The following is a 15,444-nucleotide window of genomic DNA, read 5'->3' as shown; positions in this document are numbered from 1 at the left end:
CTCCACGTTCATGGGCTCCCTGAGACCAGCCGAAAAGTCCAAGGCAAATATTCGAGCGTCTCGCCCTTCGCGAGATGGCACAATGGCAACGGGGCCTTCGGATAAGACGGGAGCGCAGGGTAGAGGTACTTAAACCAGGATTCAGATTAGGATTCTCGCTAGAATGTTAACAGTATGTGTATTATTAAGTTATGATGGTGACATAGATTCTGGTGCCCACTGCTCTACAGGAATTAGCTTTAAGCGGACCGAGAGGGCTGTTGGGGATGGAGGAAGACGACGACGACGACGACGAAAGGGAAGCCGGAAGTCTCATCATCCCATAATATCCTTTAAAAATTCCGCGCATTCGTCGTCATCGCCTTCATCCTACCACAGACAGATCAAGTAAAACTGAGTACGTGCTTGAACGGCATCATTAGTCGTGCCAAATGTCCGACGCACAGGGACAACTGGCTGATAAACTTAGATCCACCGGGCCTCTAATAAAAGATCGATCCTGGTCTGCTTCTGCCAGCCTGAGATGAAACATACCCGTTCCCTGAAGAACACTGGTCCTTTGATAAATCCCCTGGGCTCATCCGGCTAAATCAGAGCGAACCGCCGAGGTATTAGGGGGAAGGTGTCAGATATCAGATCGAGAAAATAGGGGTTGGGCTTTGTGTTAAAGCATCAAGCAGGTACAGGGTACCAGCCCCATTAAAGGCCTAGCCTAGAACTCGCGAGTGTTTATTGCGGCGTTTCAAGGATATCATCTTGCGCACTCCGCTAAAATCTCCGACATCCCCCAACGCCCTCGTGGTTTGGATGACATACACACTTCTCCGTTCGGCTTGCTTTCAGGTTTTGCTTTATATTCCAAACTGGCACAGGAATTGCCCCTGTCACCCGGGCTTGAAATAGGAGACTCGAACCAGCCTCACAGTCGCTCCTAGGATGTTTGGATGCAGTGTGTTCGTCCGTCTTGAATTCGGGCATCTGGACCTTGCGCTTTCAAAGGTAGAAGAGGCTAAGTGCTGAGATATTGAAGCGAATGCTTACAAGAATTCATAATGGATGTTGACCCCTGGTGGCGGAAATTATCTCGGATGCGCAGAGCAGCGAAAGCCAGCAATAAATTTCACAATCCATAACATTTTGATTGAACTTCAAACCCTTTGGGCACCTTTCAATGGGCCATTAACGCACCGCGTGCTATCTACTGCAAAAGCTTCAGCATGTTCTTGGATACATTTCCATGATCTGTACAGAGTACAGAGTACAGATTACACAGTACGGTACGGGGTGGACGGAAGAACGCCAGGAACATCTTCAGCAGCTGATCCATTTCAAATTATCTCCGCCGCCCCTTACTTTTGGCTTGGCAGAAGGGCTAACAAGGTTGTTTCTGACAGTTATTTAACTATCGAATCAAGTCCGCTCTCTGCAGGGCCAGCGTGCTAAAAACAATTAGCCCCTCACGATGGTGGACAGGAGCAGCAGAGCCAATCCCTAAGCGCCCATATCGCGCACATCAGACTACGCATAGTGTGCAGCTGAACACGGTTGGGTTGGGCGCACCACAACCTACAAACAGGCCTGCATGAAGAACATCACTAACTATGCAGTCGCAGCCCTTCGAACCCCCACATTGCCGTCGGCGAATTGGGTTGAACCAGAACTTTTGATATTGCTGGAGCTTGCATGTTTATGGATCCAATTGGCTGATCACAATTAGCTGCAGACCAGTTTTCTTCCCGATAACGCTGCACTAACCTCAACGCGCATTCCGCTCCATCCAAAATGTTCAAGGATGAGGATGAGATATCCATGCATGACAACGAAAGCCTAAGAAACACTTCTACTACCGCTCATTCCATGCTGCAAGCCCTCGAGGCTGGACTTAGTGGCCTACCATCACCACCACCCCTCTTTCTACCGACCCACACTCCCCAGATAAGCCCTATGGGAGTGTAGTCTTTCTATGTATGTATATATATTAATGATGTCCCTCTCAAGCGCCGACCTTCTGCACTTAGTGCTACGCTCCACTGAAGGGTCTTTCTGTCTGTTTCCGGACCCAGTTACCATGAAAGTGGCCGAGTAATGACAACAGCGTCGATGGAGCAAGTGGGCTCGGGGCTCAAGCAATGGCTCGCTTGCTTGACATGTATCTGGCATCAGGGCGATGAGCAGGCTCATGAGCGTCCTGTTGCTGATATGGGTAAGTAGGATTATGTTTCGCGCTCTTTGGGAATCATTCTTCGCGAAGTTCAAACTTACTAACACCATTTACAACAGGAGTCGCGCGAGAGATGAAACTATGTCACGATCAACCTCATCTTGTCCCGCCAATGAAGCTTGTCTTTTATGATGACCTTCCAGGCCCAGGTCGCTCTCGTTCATCAAGCATATCTCATTGGGTTTCTGAGGGCTGGACCCTCGCATCCAAAGCAACCGATCGAGTATCTACCGGAAGGAAATCCACCAAGCGCAGCTCCCACACTCCCACAATCAGCGGCCCTTCGGACTTCAGAAGACTTAACCCTCCCACTTCTCGCCTTGAACCTTTCCGTCCCCTAGAACTCAGCATCTATCAGCCAGGGAATCGACTATCAGATCTACCGGAGTTCGACGTATTCGATATTAACATCCCTAACAAGTTTGAATCGTCTGGCCCCAAACCACCACCGAAGGTCTTCTCGCCTCTCGATAGTTCCTCCATCCATAGCGCTCCCGTACCGTCGTTCAAGGTCCCTAGAAAGCCAGTTGGTTCCATATCACGCAGGCCACTGTCAGTCAGCGACCGCATCGAAGTGCACGACCATCGACCTCAACCTCCTGAGCGTATTCTCGACCCTGCTCCGGGGATTTCTGCAGACAATATTAAGGCTCGCAACAATACTCATGCGCGGCAGTCACGAACAGAAAGTGAGCCGCTGAATGCTAACAATAGCCTCATAATTGAACATGAGAAACAGCCACCCGTCACAAGCAGTTCAACGGAGATGGGCGACTTACCATTCCCCTCTCCGCCAGTAAATACTATCGGAATGGAATCGCAGATAGACCTTATCTCGTTCAACGGCCAACCAAAAAAGAGAAGCAACCCCCGATCTCATAAAGTCGCCCAATGGCTCTTCCCCAAACCTCCATCCTCTACCTCAGATCCAACATCCCAAGCCGCCTGGACCCCATTGACTTCACGTCCTCGGCAAGCAAGCCAATCAACAATACACTCCCGCACCCTCAGCGGCTCGACCGCTTCATCAGCAAACAACTCGTCCATGACCGCGTGCTCTAGAAGGACCCCATCGCTCTCCAGTGCCATAACCGCGACAACCGTCCATCCCCCACCATCTATTCCAGGGACGCTAGACAACGAGGCCGAGGCAACTAGAACAACGATCGGATTCAACATGTCCCACGGCAACAGCAACAAGTTGTTTGCTTCTCGTCTGGAAGAACCTTGCCCCACAGTCTACGAAGCTGATCACCACCACTTCCATCATCAATGCCATTTTGATGAGAATGACAAGTTCCTCGTCACTTCGGAACATACGTGCCCTGTTGATTTTAAACCGGATCGGATCGGCATGGCTTTTTAATTTTCGTTTCATCATCGGTTTCATGACAACGCCTATCTGTGTCGAAACAACACACAGCCAGCCATGAAGCTAATCTTTTACGCTTTGGGGGGCTTCACCGGTTTATCAGACCCCGAGCTACACCTTATCCAAAGTAGAAAAATAAAAAGACTGTTTATTTCCTTGCACGAAACGTATTATTTATGAAAACCACACAAGCCACATCATTCTCTCCGTATCATGCGATTCCCTTGTTTATTTAACATACCCCTTAAGTACACCCTTTTTTATTCCGGAACAATATACTTCTCTACCCCTTACCGGTTCACATCCTCATATCGCGTCAGGTTTCGGCTACAAGGCCAAACTTGTGATCACACTCCCCCTACGCTAGGTTACTACAGTCTTCCTATCCTAATTAACGTCCTTGTCACATATGCGCATTATGGTTTGGAGGGGATATGTTTTAGTGGTATAATCCCCATGTTCGTTTGGTCATTGGTCTTAGATGGATGACCAACTGGTTGGACAGGGCCGGTAGGATTGGGTCTGGGGAGGGCTAAACTTCGCGATTTTCTTTTCTGGCTGCTTTACCTTTTATTTTTTTTTTCATGTTTTTCATTATTTTTTCATTTTTTCATTTTTCATTTTTTAGTTTATATTTTTTATTAATTTATCCTTTACTGCCATTCTTTCTATTCAAAGATGTCTGTTGTATATGATTTTATGATTACACCTCTTTGAAAAGCTAATTAGCGATTAAATATACCCCTTTTTTTGCGAGCTTTGTCCCTTCGTTCAAAATATTATGACTAGTTATCTATACGGCCCTATTTCTAATATATCACGAGCACAATACCAAAACCCACGGACAATCAAGCACAGTGAAGACAAATAAGTACTACGAAAAGGGGGCAGGCGGGCTAGCTAGCGCCTCAATCTCACTCCATTTGCTATCAACAATAAATATCATCTTCGTAATATCATCCATAAATAAAATATCCATCTATTTGTTTAATCTTCCATTGTCCGTATAATCTAATGATACAGTATATCGCGCCTCATTTGGGAATGGGGAAGGCGTTCACCAAGTTCCCAAAATGAAGAAAAACATAGAAGCAGAGCAGAAAACAACCACCGCAAACCAGAACAAGAAAGAGTCAAGAGAACAGAAAAACAATTAAACAAGAGAAGGTTCTCGATGGGTATCTTACATACGTACGTAGGCGGCGGGTGCGATAGTGAGGGAAAAACGAGCAAATATAGCGGTTGGCAAGCGAACAAGCTGCAGGTGCAATCGGTGAGCAATAATGGCCATGGAGGCGCGGAAAAGAAGAGATATATTTTTGAAATAGTGGGGTAGATAATCTCGTCCGCAATATGCATAATCAAGAAACAAGGAAAATGGAACAAGGGGGAAGATAGAGCCAGTCAATATTCAAAATGTCAATGCCGAACTGTGGCGTGGTAGTGGCGGCCATGAAGGTCCTGGGATGGGGAGTGCAGTAGCAGGTAACAGAAGGAAATTAGGGTTTGAACGTCTTCAAGACGGGCGGGTAGACTTGACGCCAATAAGGGAAATATCTATTCTATTAATGATTGACAATTTTAACTTTTCCAGGATCCCCGTATTCAGACTCATCATTAGAGTCGTCATCTCCCTGAATCCCCAGGATTTTCCATGCACGATCCATGACTCCTTTGCCTTTGGTAGGAGTAATCTGCTCTCTAGCGTCGTTCAACGACGTCGTCGTCGTTGTTTCTCGCGAGCCAGAAACTTGGGTCAATGAAATTTCGGCAGCAATACCTATTGTATCCGGGTAACGCGAACTTCTTCTTTTGATTTTGGCTTCTTTCCGCGCTCGTAGGCGCTCACGCCGCACCACTTCGTCTTTCCATTGAGTCCATTGCTCGTACTCCTCTCTTTGCTGAAGAACTTGGTACCTAGTTGTTGACTTGATCGGTCGCCATGATAGGCGACTTGCTTCATCTGGGGGAAGCGTGGTCTTGAGATCCACGAAATTGGATTCTTTGGTGAGCTTCAGTAGATGCGTGAGCACATCCTGGCATTCAGATGCGGCATTGTATTCCGCCCGCTTGTCCTCGGTAGCGACTTTGCGTCGAAAAAGGGGAGTATCTAGCCAGGCGCGCAGGTGGTTTGTACGTTGCACAGAATAAGGGTCCATAAAATTCGCACGGCGATTGTCTTCGCGGAGAAAACGCACTGCGGCTTGCAAGTTTGCGACTTCTACGCGGAGGGATTCGTTTTCCTTCATCAAGGCGGAAGAAGCAGCTATATCGATAGACATAACACCATCTGCACCAAGCACGACGCCAGTGGATCCCGATGCTCGCTTGGCTTTTTCCAGTCGAGCCCTATAGTCATCTCGTTCACGCTCCATGTTTTGTAGGTCGGCTGACTGTTTTTCTACAATGCCTATTAATTCTTGTTCCTTCGCTTGCAGCGCTTCGAACTTAGATTCGAGATCCTTGGCTAGAGCAGCTTTCTTTCCAGCGTCACGCATTCTCGATTCAAGAAGTTCAATTTTAATTGTCTGTTCCTCAAAAGCTTTGTCTTTGACGCCGAGTGCAGTAGAGGTTTCATGAACTTCATTCTTTAATCGCCGAATCTCCTCATCTGCATCTGGAGAAATTACCTTGTTCGACTTAAGTTCTTTCGCCCGTAGAACCCACGGGGCGGGATGGCGTTCAAACTCAACAGTTTGGGTCAGATCGGACGAACAATTAGAGGCCTCCTCGAGGTATGATCCCAAAGTGCGAAGCTTATTGGCAGCTATGGAGAGAGCGTTATTATCGTCCGATTCAGCCGCAGCAGAGGACGGCTGAAGAAGAGACATCGCTGTCTGTGACATATTGGAAGTAATTTCAGTATAGGTGACTGGGTCTGCTCGCCCTTCCTCCTCCGTCAGTAACACTATATTCTCTCCAAGCTGCCTGGCGAGTTCTGCAAGCTCCTTAGCTGCTTCTTCGCATTTCTCAAAGGGCTCTGCGCAGTCTCCGGTCAATGCAAGGCATCTTGATTTCAAATCATCCAAATACCGGGTAATTTTCCCAGCAACTAGTTTCCCAGTTCGAGTTTGGTTACCCAGCGCATCTATTTTTTGATATAAGAAGGGACCCTCCTCATCATCATCGCTAGGTGGCGGTAGCTTAGCCTGTAACGTGGATCTCAGTTGGGAAAAGGATAGAGCAGCATAGTCCAGGTACGTCTGCGTCATTACTGAGCGCATGTAAATTTCATCGGCGTACGATTCTAAATTGGATGGAATGAGCGTTTCGGCTAAGTGTGAAAGCAGCGCGATCGATCGTTGGAGCTCAGTCGCACATTTCTTTTCATTGAGCTCATTTTTCTTCAATCCCTCGATCCAGAAATTGAGAATGCGTTCCACGGGTTCAAGTTCGTACAAAGCACCTTCGAAAGTCGAAAATTCTTCAATAGAGCAGCTGTTAATGAAATTGATAAATCTGTCGCAAAGGGATGCGATCCATGTTAACTTCTCAAGAACCTCATATGCCGTAAACACGTCCTGACCAGCCGATGCGGATGTATGATCGGATATTCGTTCTCGTACTGTGGTGGCCATCAGAGTTGCCTTGAAACTGACTCTTTTAAAACGTAATAAGGCAAGAATCGGGTTGCGTTCGCTCTCGAAATATTCAGGAAGATAAAGTTTCATAATCTCTAAATGCTGTGCGGATTCCTCTGCGGCCATACGACCTAGTTCCACTTCTATTGTTTTCGTTTGAGCTTTAGAAACAGATGCTTGGAGCTTCATGTTCAGATCCATCATCGCTCTCGAGCGTGCGGTTAGCTCAGTTGACTCCGTTTCTGTGAGTTGTTGCGATACCCGCATATCCTCGAGGTCGCTCTGTAGATTTGTGACCAACTCTCGAAATTTAGACAAAGTATACTCCAGGTCCTCTATAACCTCGTCTTGTTGAGCCATTCTTCGTGCCTGCTCAAGGTAGACACTCTCCCTGAAATCAATTTCCTCTTGTAGTTGCTTTTCCGTCTCCATGTGATTAATTTCGAGCTCGTCATTGATTTCCTTGAGACTCTCAAGGTCTTCAATAACCGCTTTCAACTCATTCACTTGCTCTTGATACTGCATATTTTTCTCGGCCAGTTCCTCAATCATCTCTTCAGCACCAAGAGCTTCGACTTGCTGTTTAAGATCCTCCATGTTCGCCTCGGTAATCAAAAGCTGTTCCTTTGCGATCTCGTAGTTAGCTTTGATAGCAGCGAAATCCTCCAGCTCGCCTTCCAATTCTTTGATCTGATTCCGTAAGTCGGTCTCTTGCTGCTGTGTCATATCGCGGAGACGAATGAGTGCCTCGCGAAGCCTTTCGTTTGTTCGCTCCATCTGGAGCCAGCCTTGGCTTGACTTTTCCTCCGGGCTCATCACTTGGCCCAGTTCCTCATTCTCTTCTCTTAAGACTTCAACTTCTAATTCTAGCTCCTCTGCTTTCTCTTTCAGGGCTTCGAACTCGGTTTTAATGGCCTCACACATCTCCTCAGCCATTTCCCTATCAAGCGCAGCCATTTCGACAATTGATTCATGTTCAGCTTGAAGATGTTCCGCTTCTTCAACTCTTGCCATGGCATCCTTTAGCTGTTTCCGTAACTGTATAATCTCCTGTTGCTGCGGCTGGTATTTCGTTTGTAGCTTTTGAATTATCGCCTCGAATTTATCCCTTTCGGATCGCAATGTCTCCAGAGACTTCAATTTCTCCCTATCTTCCGCTCGCTTTTTCTCCATCACTCTTATCTTTGTTTTTAGATCTTCCACTTCTTTAAGCACAGGATTGGTTCCAGAGACCGATCGTTGTGCAGCCAAGGAAGCTCGAGGGGCGGAGGTCGGTTTACTTGACTCTGAGGGCGTATTCGAGGTTTCTGTATCACCCGTCTCCTCACTCATCTCGCTTGTAGCACTCCCGATTTTTCCGGCATTAGCTGTCCTAGTAGCTGTGGGTCTCAGAGAAGTCCGTTTCGCCGGACCGGTAAAGGTAGGTCGTGGTGGTTGAGAAAGAGGACGAGAAGTTTTGCCTGCTGTACCCATTACAGATTGTCGAGAACCTTTGGCAGCGGTGGGAGTAGGAGTAAGGGCCATTGAACTACGGCCGCTCAAGCTCTGTCTGGGTCTTGACGCGGCTGCGGACGGCCGCGACGCAGTAGTGGGCGGTCGCGAGGCGGTTGACAATTGTTTTGTCGGTGATTTTGTAGGGGACTATAAAACTTATTAAAACATATTCAAAAGAAACGGGATGGAGGATATATTCCCCTACCCTGAGAGCTCGACCAGGCGCCCCAGGCCTTGGGGCTGGCGAAGGGCTGGAGGTGGTTCTCTGAGTCCTAGCAGCATTCGGCCCAAGTGCACTTTGTCTTTTCGGTACGAGACCGCTACCAGGAGCACCGCTCGGCGGTCTGCTTCTCTGAGAAGCTCCATTTAGTCCTCCTTTCGGTGTCGGCTTGCGCTCCTCTCGTTTGGGTTGTTCCAAAACACTGACAACAGCAGCGGGCCTGATGAACATTCCGAAGCCATGTTCGCAGTCGAAGTATCGTTCTCCCTGGACAGATCCATCATTCTTACCCGTTGGCCCATTCAGTTCCACGCCAATCCAATCTCCAGGAGCGAAGCTGGTACTGCCGATGAAGCGGATTACAGCGTGTCGGCCATCGGATAAACAGACGAGCTGGCCAGGGGAAAGATCACCCATCTTTGAGGCGGAACTTCCAACTGTGCATCAGAAAACAAACGCAAGACGGAGATGACCCGGGACAGCAGACACGCAGCTGTTGGACGGGCTGTATGTTCCGGGAGTTGTCGTTGTTGCAGAATGTTGTCGTCTCGTCTCTAGATCCTATATTGGGCCCCTTAACAAAGTTCAGGAACCGGTTCGGTTCGCGACCTGACAAACAAGACAAACACAGCTTGGCACGGACCTGGGGGTCACAACTATCTATCTATATGTGACTTTATCTCTCAAGGAGAACAGCAACCGAGACATATCAAACTCCAAGAAAACAGCACCACACCGAGGACAGTTACTCCTGGTCCGTTCTTCAAGGCCTACTACGCAACCTTGTCAACTGTAGACTGGTTCTTCTTCCCTTTCACATACGTATGACAGATCTTGGTTCGGACCTGATGTTTCTTTCACGTCTAGAGACTGAACACGATGCCTCTACATGCAATTATTATATAACAACTGGATTTTAAACCATCTCACAACCTTCCAGGTACTACCGGGAAGGGGTTATCTATGTCTACCTAGCGGGAGTTGTGCTCAAGAACTACCTTGTTCTCCATCATTTAAACCCCTTCTACCGGGAGCAGGGTTCGACCAGATTTTCTAGTTTCAGGTACTCTACGGGTCGAGTAACATGATAGTGACAAAAAAAAGGAAGAAGAAAAAGGCCATGCTGAGGTATTATACTTCTAGCTCAAGCCCAACCCGAAATTAAACATGCCGCTACGCTGATGTATGACAACTATGGGCGGGCAACGACAAAACTTTCTGGGCGGAGGAAACAATATGACATCAGGGAATAATGTCGGTTTTTCTTTAGATCTGTGTCAGTTAACGCAGGAACCAGACACACATGGTTACAGGGCAGCCCTCTTCTCTTCTGAATCTGACCCTTGGCATGGCATTGTGTGCGCATTTCTTCAAATGCTCTACCTATCCAGCAGCAAGTGTTTCTAGCAAGGCTGCGGCGAAATATTTCACTCCGTGCAACCCTCCGAGCTTCATTACATACTAGTGTATGGGGTTTCTGTCTCGTGCCACCAGAGGAAATCCCTTTAGCTAGCTTTCAGTTATTCTATCGATGGCCAAAAAAACACCAGACATATGCATATTTCCCTCATTTTGGAAGACTACCAAGCGATACTTGTGCTATCCATAGCGTGTCCATTGCTATATCGACACGCCTGAGACGAGCTACCCACCATGCCCAACAAGGCAAAATAACACAGGATGTGGAACAACCTGTTGAAGATCCTCAGAGGGTGAAACTATCATGTCCTGGCAACAGCTTCAAGGGGAGTCAAACGCAACCCCATCCGGAGCGCCCAGAAAGTTGGTCCTTAATAGGAAGGAAATCGGCGACGGCCGTGGATTCTCTAGGAAACCCAGGGCGTTTGTACAGATTAGCATGGTGTGGAATGGAGGGTGTCGAATGACGGATGATATTATTGAAATATATGTTACAAAGTAGGGCCCCAGAGGAACTAGAGAGTCATCCGTAACCCTGGCCCATCAAAAGGAATACTAGCATCCGAAGACGCCGGCAGAGGGGCGTGCAGGCATCGCGAAAAGAAATTCATGGATGCCTTTTCATGGATAGATTTTGTCCCGTTGAGCCTCTTGGATGCACATCTCGAGAGGAACTACTCCGTACCCCGTAAAAGTTGTGCAGATGAGCATCCCCAAAACTCTTGGGGATTTACGCTAATGATGCAACCCGGCGTTGACGGCCCCTGGCAGCCAAATATTATTCCATCGGCATGTCGGCGGCTTTGTTGTCCTGTGGCTGAATCAACTTTCCCGCTAAATTCTCGTATCAGCAATGTACAAGAAGCCAACAGGAGCGAAGATCTCACGCGTTTGCTGCTTCATAAACTCTCCCAAAACCATCCAGCCAAAGTAAAAGACGACGAAGTGGAGAGAGATTGCCATAGAACGAAAGTGTCGAATCGTGAATGATCCATCATAACATCACTGCCCCTTTACCCCTCACGACTGGACTCAACATTTCGTCTTCCGGGCACACGGGGGTCCTAAACCGAAGAACCAGAACAAAATGACACGGTACTATCGAGCTCTCTGTCTCCAAATGCAGCCATTCGGTATTTCAAATCGTGCCGCTGTCTGGATGACAACGTCCCATCTCTGTCTCAATCTGCCAACCTCGACCTCGACTCCGCCACGTTTTCAGGCATCCAGGAATTCCCGTTCTGTTTCCTTCAGAGCCCTGAATCGAACCAACCCTTCTGAGTCTGCTTCAACAGCATCGAAAAATTGTAGGCAGCAGCAAAATGGGCCGTGTGCAATTCCCCCGGCAAATCGTGCTTTCTCGGCGCCGAGCAAGGTCGGCAGAATTTGTACGTGAGCTCCGACATCTGCACCAATCATCCAGCACCAGACATCAAATCGGCCAGTTCTCGACCCAACACCCGCGAGACAGATCCAGGCGTTGGCTGGATTAAAAGTCCATGATGCGCTTGAATAGCTTTGAGAAATAAATATCGAGACGCATTTCTCGCGTGCAAATATATGTCCTGTTAATATGTCTGTTCGAAAGTCTCAACTTCGAATAACAAGACATTGAAAATTCTTAATCCCATCTTTTGGCCTCCCTTGCTTACCACTTGGATATTTAATTCATTTTTATAGCTTTATTCAAGCTCAGTTATTGATTGTTTGAATTAATTTTTGCTAGACGACCCAAACATGGCAAAACCATGGGCAGATACACCGATGAGCCTGATTTCAGAAACTGGCTACAAGGAACGCTCTGATATACCCCCTGGCCACTTTGCCATTACCGCTGCGCAAAACATGGCCAACCTACACAACGTGATCATCCGCGGCTTCAACGCTTCGTATAACCAGTGCCTCGCCGTGAAACTGGACACTGTCGACGCGAGCGATTTCCTCCTATATAACCGCGGTTTATATAAAAGCATCAAAACTCACCACGATGTGGAAGAGGAGATCTCATTCCCGAGCCTGGTAAAGTTGACGGGGGTCCAAGATATCATGGACCAGAATATACAGGAACACAAGGACTTTGATGAAGGCCTTGAGATGTTCCGCAAATTTGTTTTCGAGACGGATGCCAAATCGTACGATGGCAAGAGATTACAGGAGATCATGGATATTATGTTTCCGGTGCTTCATAAACATCTGGTCGGAGAGATCCGGACGCTTCTTGATCTTGCGAAATATGACTCAAAAAAGTTGGAGGAATGGTGGAGCGATACTGGGAAGAAAGCGCAGAAGGATCTTGACGTATTCCAGTATGCAGATTCCTTTATTTTCCGCCCCTCTCTTATGATATGAATATCCCTTTCGGTCTTTTATCCCGATGTTGATTTTCCGATTTAACAGAGACGCACCCCTGATGCTCGGCTGCATCGATTCCACATTCAAAATGGACGGGGACTCTCGGCTTTTCCCCCCGATCCCAGCCCCGATTAAGTACTTGTCGAAGTATATTCTCGAATGGCGATACTCGGGTAGATGGCGCTTCAACCCGTGTGATACATTTGGGAACCCGAGGCCCCTAGCGTTTCCCAATCCCGGAGGCTCTAAACTATAGAGTATCACCCAATTGGCTGTTCTTTTTCTTTCATTTCTCCCTGGATGAAGAGGTAGCTTTTTGATCCATAAACTTTTTCTATTATGTATAATCTCACGAGTTTTGCTCTTTTATCTTTCGTTGGGCCCCTTTAGCCCAAGGGCGTTGCTTGCGTTTTTACTTGGGAACGTATATATAATTTCTTGTTATTAGCCAATACCCTGTTTTTTATCTGAACAGTCTCCTGTCATTCCGAACTACACCATACTCACGAGCATAAATTATAGCTATTCGGTCACTCTAGAAAGTGCCAATATGCATCGCGCAAATTGAGCTTTTTTTAATATATGCATATCTATAAAGTTTGATAACATAACCATAAAAGTCTACAAGACCGTATATTTAAACCAAACACGCCCGAATGCATAAATCTTCCTTAAGCCGCTGAATTCCTCGACTTGAAAAACTGCGGGAAGAGGTCCCGAAGCTTCTCGAGACGACGAATCTGATACTTCGACGCTGGCACCTCTGGTGGAGTAAGATGTGGCTCCACAAAATGCACCGTTTCCCAACCACGTGCCTGGGCACTTCTGCAGTTCAGGGCGGAATCATCTGTCGCAGAAGTTAGAGGGAAATTTTTTTTTTTTTTTCAGAAAAGGGATACTTTGTTGCAGGGCACAAAATCTGATATCTATTAAAACTCACCAATGAAAAAATACCCTTCCGCCACCGTCGCCCCCGCCTCCCTCTCCGCCTTCTCAAACATGGACGCCTCAGGCTTACAAACCAGCTTCGGCGCCGCATAATCGCAAAAGGTAAGCCCTTCAAACACATCTTCCACGCCCAGCAGCCTCACAACCCTCTTGCCATGGGTGCAATACGCATTTGTGAAGAGCCACAGCTTCACCTTGGAGCTGTCGAAGTCCAGCAGGAGGGAGCGCAGCTGCGGATCCGGTTTTAGGATTGAGTCGAGCGGCAAGGCGTCGTCGACTTTGCTGTTGAATTCTAGCGGGTTTATCTTGTGGTGTCTGGTTAGGCCTTCGATCGCGAGGCCGTACTCCCTGTAGTACTTCTGGTGAAGCATGACAGCATCTTGAGGGTCGAGGGAGAGGTGCTTGGCGAAGAAGTCGTCTGTTTTTTTGTTTTGTTTTGGGGGGGAGAGGGTTATTATTATGGTAATATTTGGTAACGAGCAGGCATGAAACGCATACCAATGAGTTCTTGCATCAAGTCGTGAATTCTATTGCCTGGTTGGTTTTTAGTATGGTTATTCGAATATTAGAAGTATCCCTTTTCAGGAAGGTCGCAGCGCAGACATACTTCTAGAGTAGAGCTATCACGGGCAATATGCGTATATCGTTAGTCAATGTCCGCAATCTCATAATAAAACCAAGGTATGTGTCCAGTGATGTTCCATTCAAACTACCAGTTTAATGTTTCATACATACACAGTTATCAATATCGAAAAAGAATACAGGCCGTGAGTCGTGAGACGTTATGCTTGGTTCAGGCTTAATGCTATTCTCGAGGGTTTTCTCTTGTAGCGCCATACTGGCAACAGGTCCTCTATTGCAGAAGACCTAATGGATGTCCCTTTACTTATTTTGTATACTTGTTCAAAAAATGATATCCACGGGCGTTAAGGAGCATTGGAGAATGTCGTCATTCAAAAACAGCTTGGACTGCCCGCCCTTTCTGTTAAGCGCTAGAAGTAGTTAGTGCCACGTGAGATGGGTGGTAGTTAATGGATAACTCCATGCTTAGATAAAAGTAAAGTCGATACATAGTAACTACTTATCATCATAAACTTCGTTCCCAAAACAGATAACTAGAGGTATGCGGAAGTATGGCCTGGATAAACGATATTCCGGTACTCTGGTTGCTGGTTAAACCAGTTGTGCATTGTATCCCTTGAGAAATGAATATATTTCTAATCGCTCAGGACAACTAACCAGGCCTAGAGTCCAACCTTGGAACTCTGTAAGAGAGAGTTGTAGGTGGGTTGGTTATTTATATGTTGCGCTTCGTGCCAGAAAGCGAAGCCTGTCTTGGTTGAAACATGATCGATAGGTATATCGGGCTTGCGTAGGAGCTTCCAACAAACTCTCTCATAACTTGCATGTAACTTGTTGATAGTTGCTCCGGCTACTGCAAAAAGTGTCCACATTTATAGAAAACCTTGCTAGCTAGATTATAATAAAATACTAGACATATCCCTCCCTCCTCCATGACTTATTACGTTATCCCTGAGCCCGGCTTACATAATGCCCAGTGATGGAAACCTTTGTTGCTGGCTGGCTCTGGCACGCTAAGCCCCAAACGGCCTAATGCAGGTCCGTGGCGGCTTCCGTAGCAAGGTAAGCGGTAAGCGAGGAGGATAAATCTTCCTTCAATAACTCTCTACCTCGACGTGGGACTAACAACAGCAGAGCAGGCCATTCTCATCTCTTCTCATCAGGGTTGTCTGCTTCACACTCAGCGGGAATGCATGCAGTTGTAGGGTTGCCATAATATTTCTGAGACTTGCCTTTGGGGATAGAGTCACATCTG

The 15,444-nt window shown here is 47.2% G+C and overlaps 6 protein-coding genes across 6 annotated transcripts; 4 read left to right on the top strand and 2 right to left on the bottom strand.

The window, feature by feature from the left end:
* Positions 1–10: 10 nt before the first annotated feature.
* On the top strand, positions 11–391 carry BDBG_03245 (uncharacterized protein; the record flags this gene model as incomplete). The annotated part of the gene is made up of 2 exons (XM_002626035.1): positions 11–125; positions 207–391. The coding sequence occupies 2 exons, from the start codon at positions 11–13 to the stop codon at positions 389–391; spliced, it is 300 nt and encodes a 99-aa protein (XP_002626081.1).
* A 979-nt stretch (positions 392–1,370) lies between these two features.
* Positions 1,371–4,384, top strand: BDBG_03244 (uncharacterized protein). The gene is made up of 2 exons (XM_002626034.2): positions 1,371–2,203; positions 2,281–4,384. The coding sequence occupies exons 1-2, from the start codon at positions 2,086–2,088 to the stop codon at positions 3,585–3,587; spliced, it is 1,425 nt and encodes a 474-aa protein (XP_002626080.1). The 5' UTR covers positions 1,371–2,085; the 3' UTR covers positions 3,588–4,384.
* On the bottom strand, positions 4,246–11,808 carry BDBG_03243 (dynactin). Its single transcript, XM_002626033.2, has 2 exons — positions 8,874–11,808; positions 4,246–8,815 (listed from the first exon to the last, which is right to left on the bottom strand). The coding sequence occupies exons 1-2, from the start codon at positions 9,303–9,305 to the stop codon at positions 5,159–5,161; spliced, it is 4,089 nt and encodes a 1,362-aa protein (XP_002626079.1). The 5' UTR covers positions 9,306–11,808; the 3' UTR covers positions 4,246–5,158.
* BDBG_16774 (uncharacterized protein) lies at positions 10,612–10,809 on the top strand (the record flags this gene model as incomplete). The annotated part of the gene is made up of 1 exon (XM_031724656.1): positions 10,612–10,809. The coding sequence occupies one exon, from the start codon at positions 10,612–10,614 to the stop codon at positions 10,807–10,809; it is 198 nt and encodes a 65-aa protein (XP_031577615.1).
* On the top strand, positions 11,395–12,915 carry BDBG_16773 (uncharacterized protein; the record flags this gene model as incomplete). Its single annotated transcript, XM_002626031.2, has 3 exons — positions 11,395–11,695; positions 12,034–12,613; positions 12,705–12,915. 3 exons carry the CDS (start codon positions 11,395–11,397, stop codon positions 12,913–12,915), a joined length of 1,092 nt encoding a protein of 363 aa, XP_002626077.2.
* On the bottom strand, positions 11,853–15,052 carry BDBG_03240 (pyrimidine 5'-nucleotidase). The gene is made up of 5 exons (XM_002626030.2): positions 14,343–15,052; positions 14,215–14,227; positions 14,106–14,141; positions 13,600–14,025; positions 11,853–13,506 (listed from the first exon to the last, which is right to left on the bottom strand). Exons 1-5 carry the CDS (start codon positions 14,442–14,444, stop codon positions 13,331–13,333), a joined length of 753 nt encoding a protein of 250 aa, XP_002626076.1. The 5' UTR covers positions 14,445–15,052; the 3' UTR covers positions 11,853–13,330.
* Positions 15,053–15,444: the final 392 nt, after the last annotated feature.

Source organism: Blastomyces gilchristii, assembly GCF_000003855.2.
Source record: "Blastomyces gilchristii SLH14081 genomic scaffold supercont1.5, whole genome shotgun sequence".
Taxonomy (NCBI): Eukaryota; Fungi; Ascomycota; class Eurotiomycetes; order Onygenales; family Ajellomycetaceae; genus Blastomyces; species Blastomyces gilchristii.
Note: the sequence above shows the minus strand (reverse complement) of the source record. Positions and strands in the feature narration are given on the sequence as shown.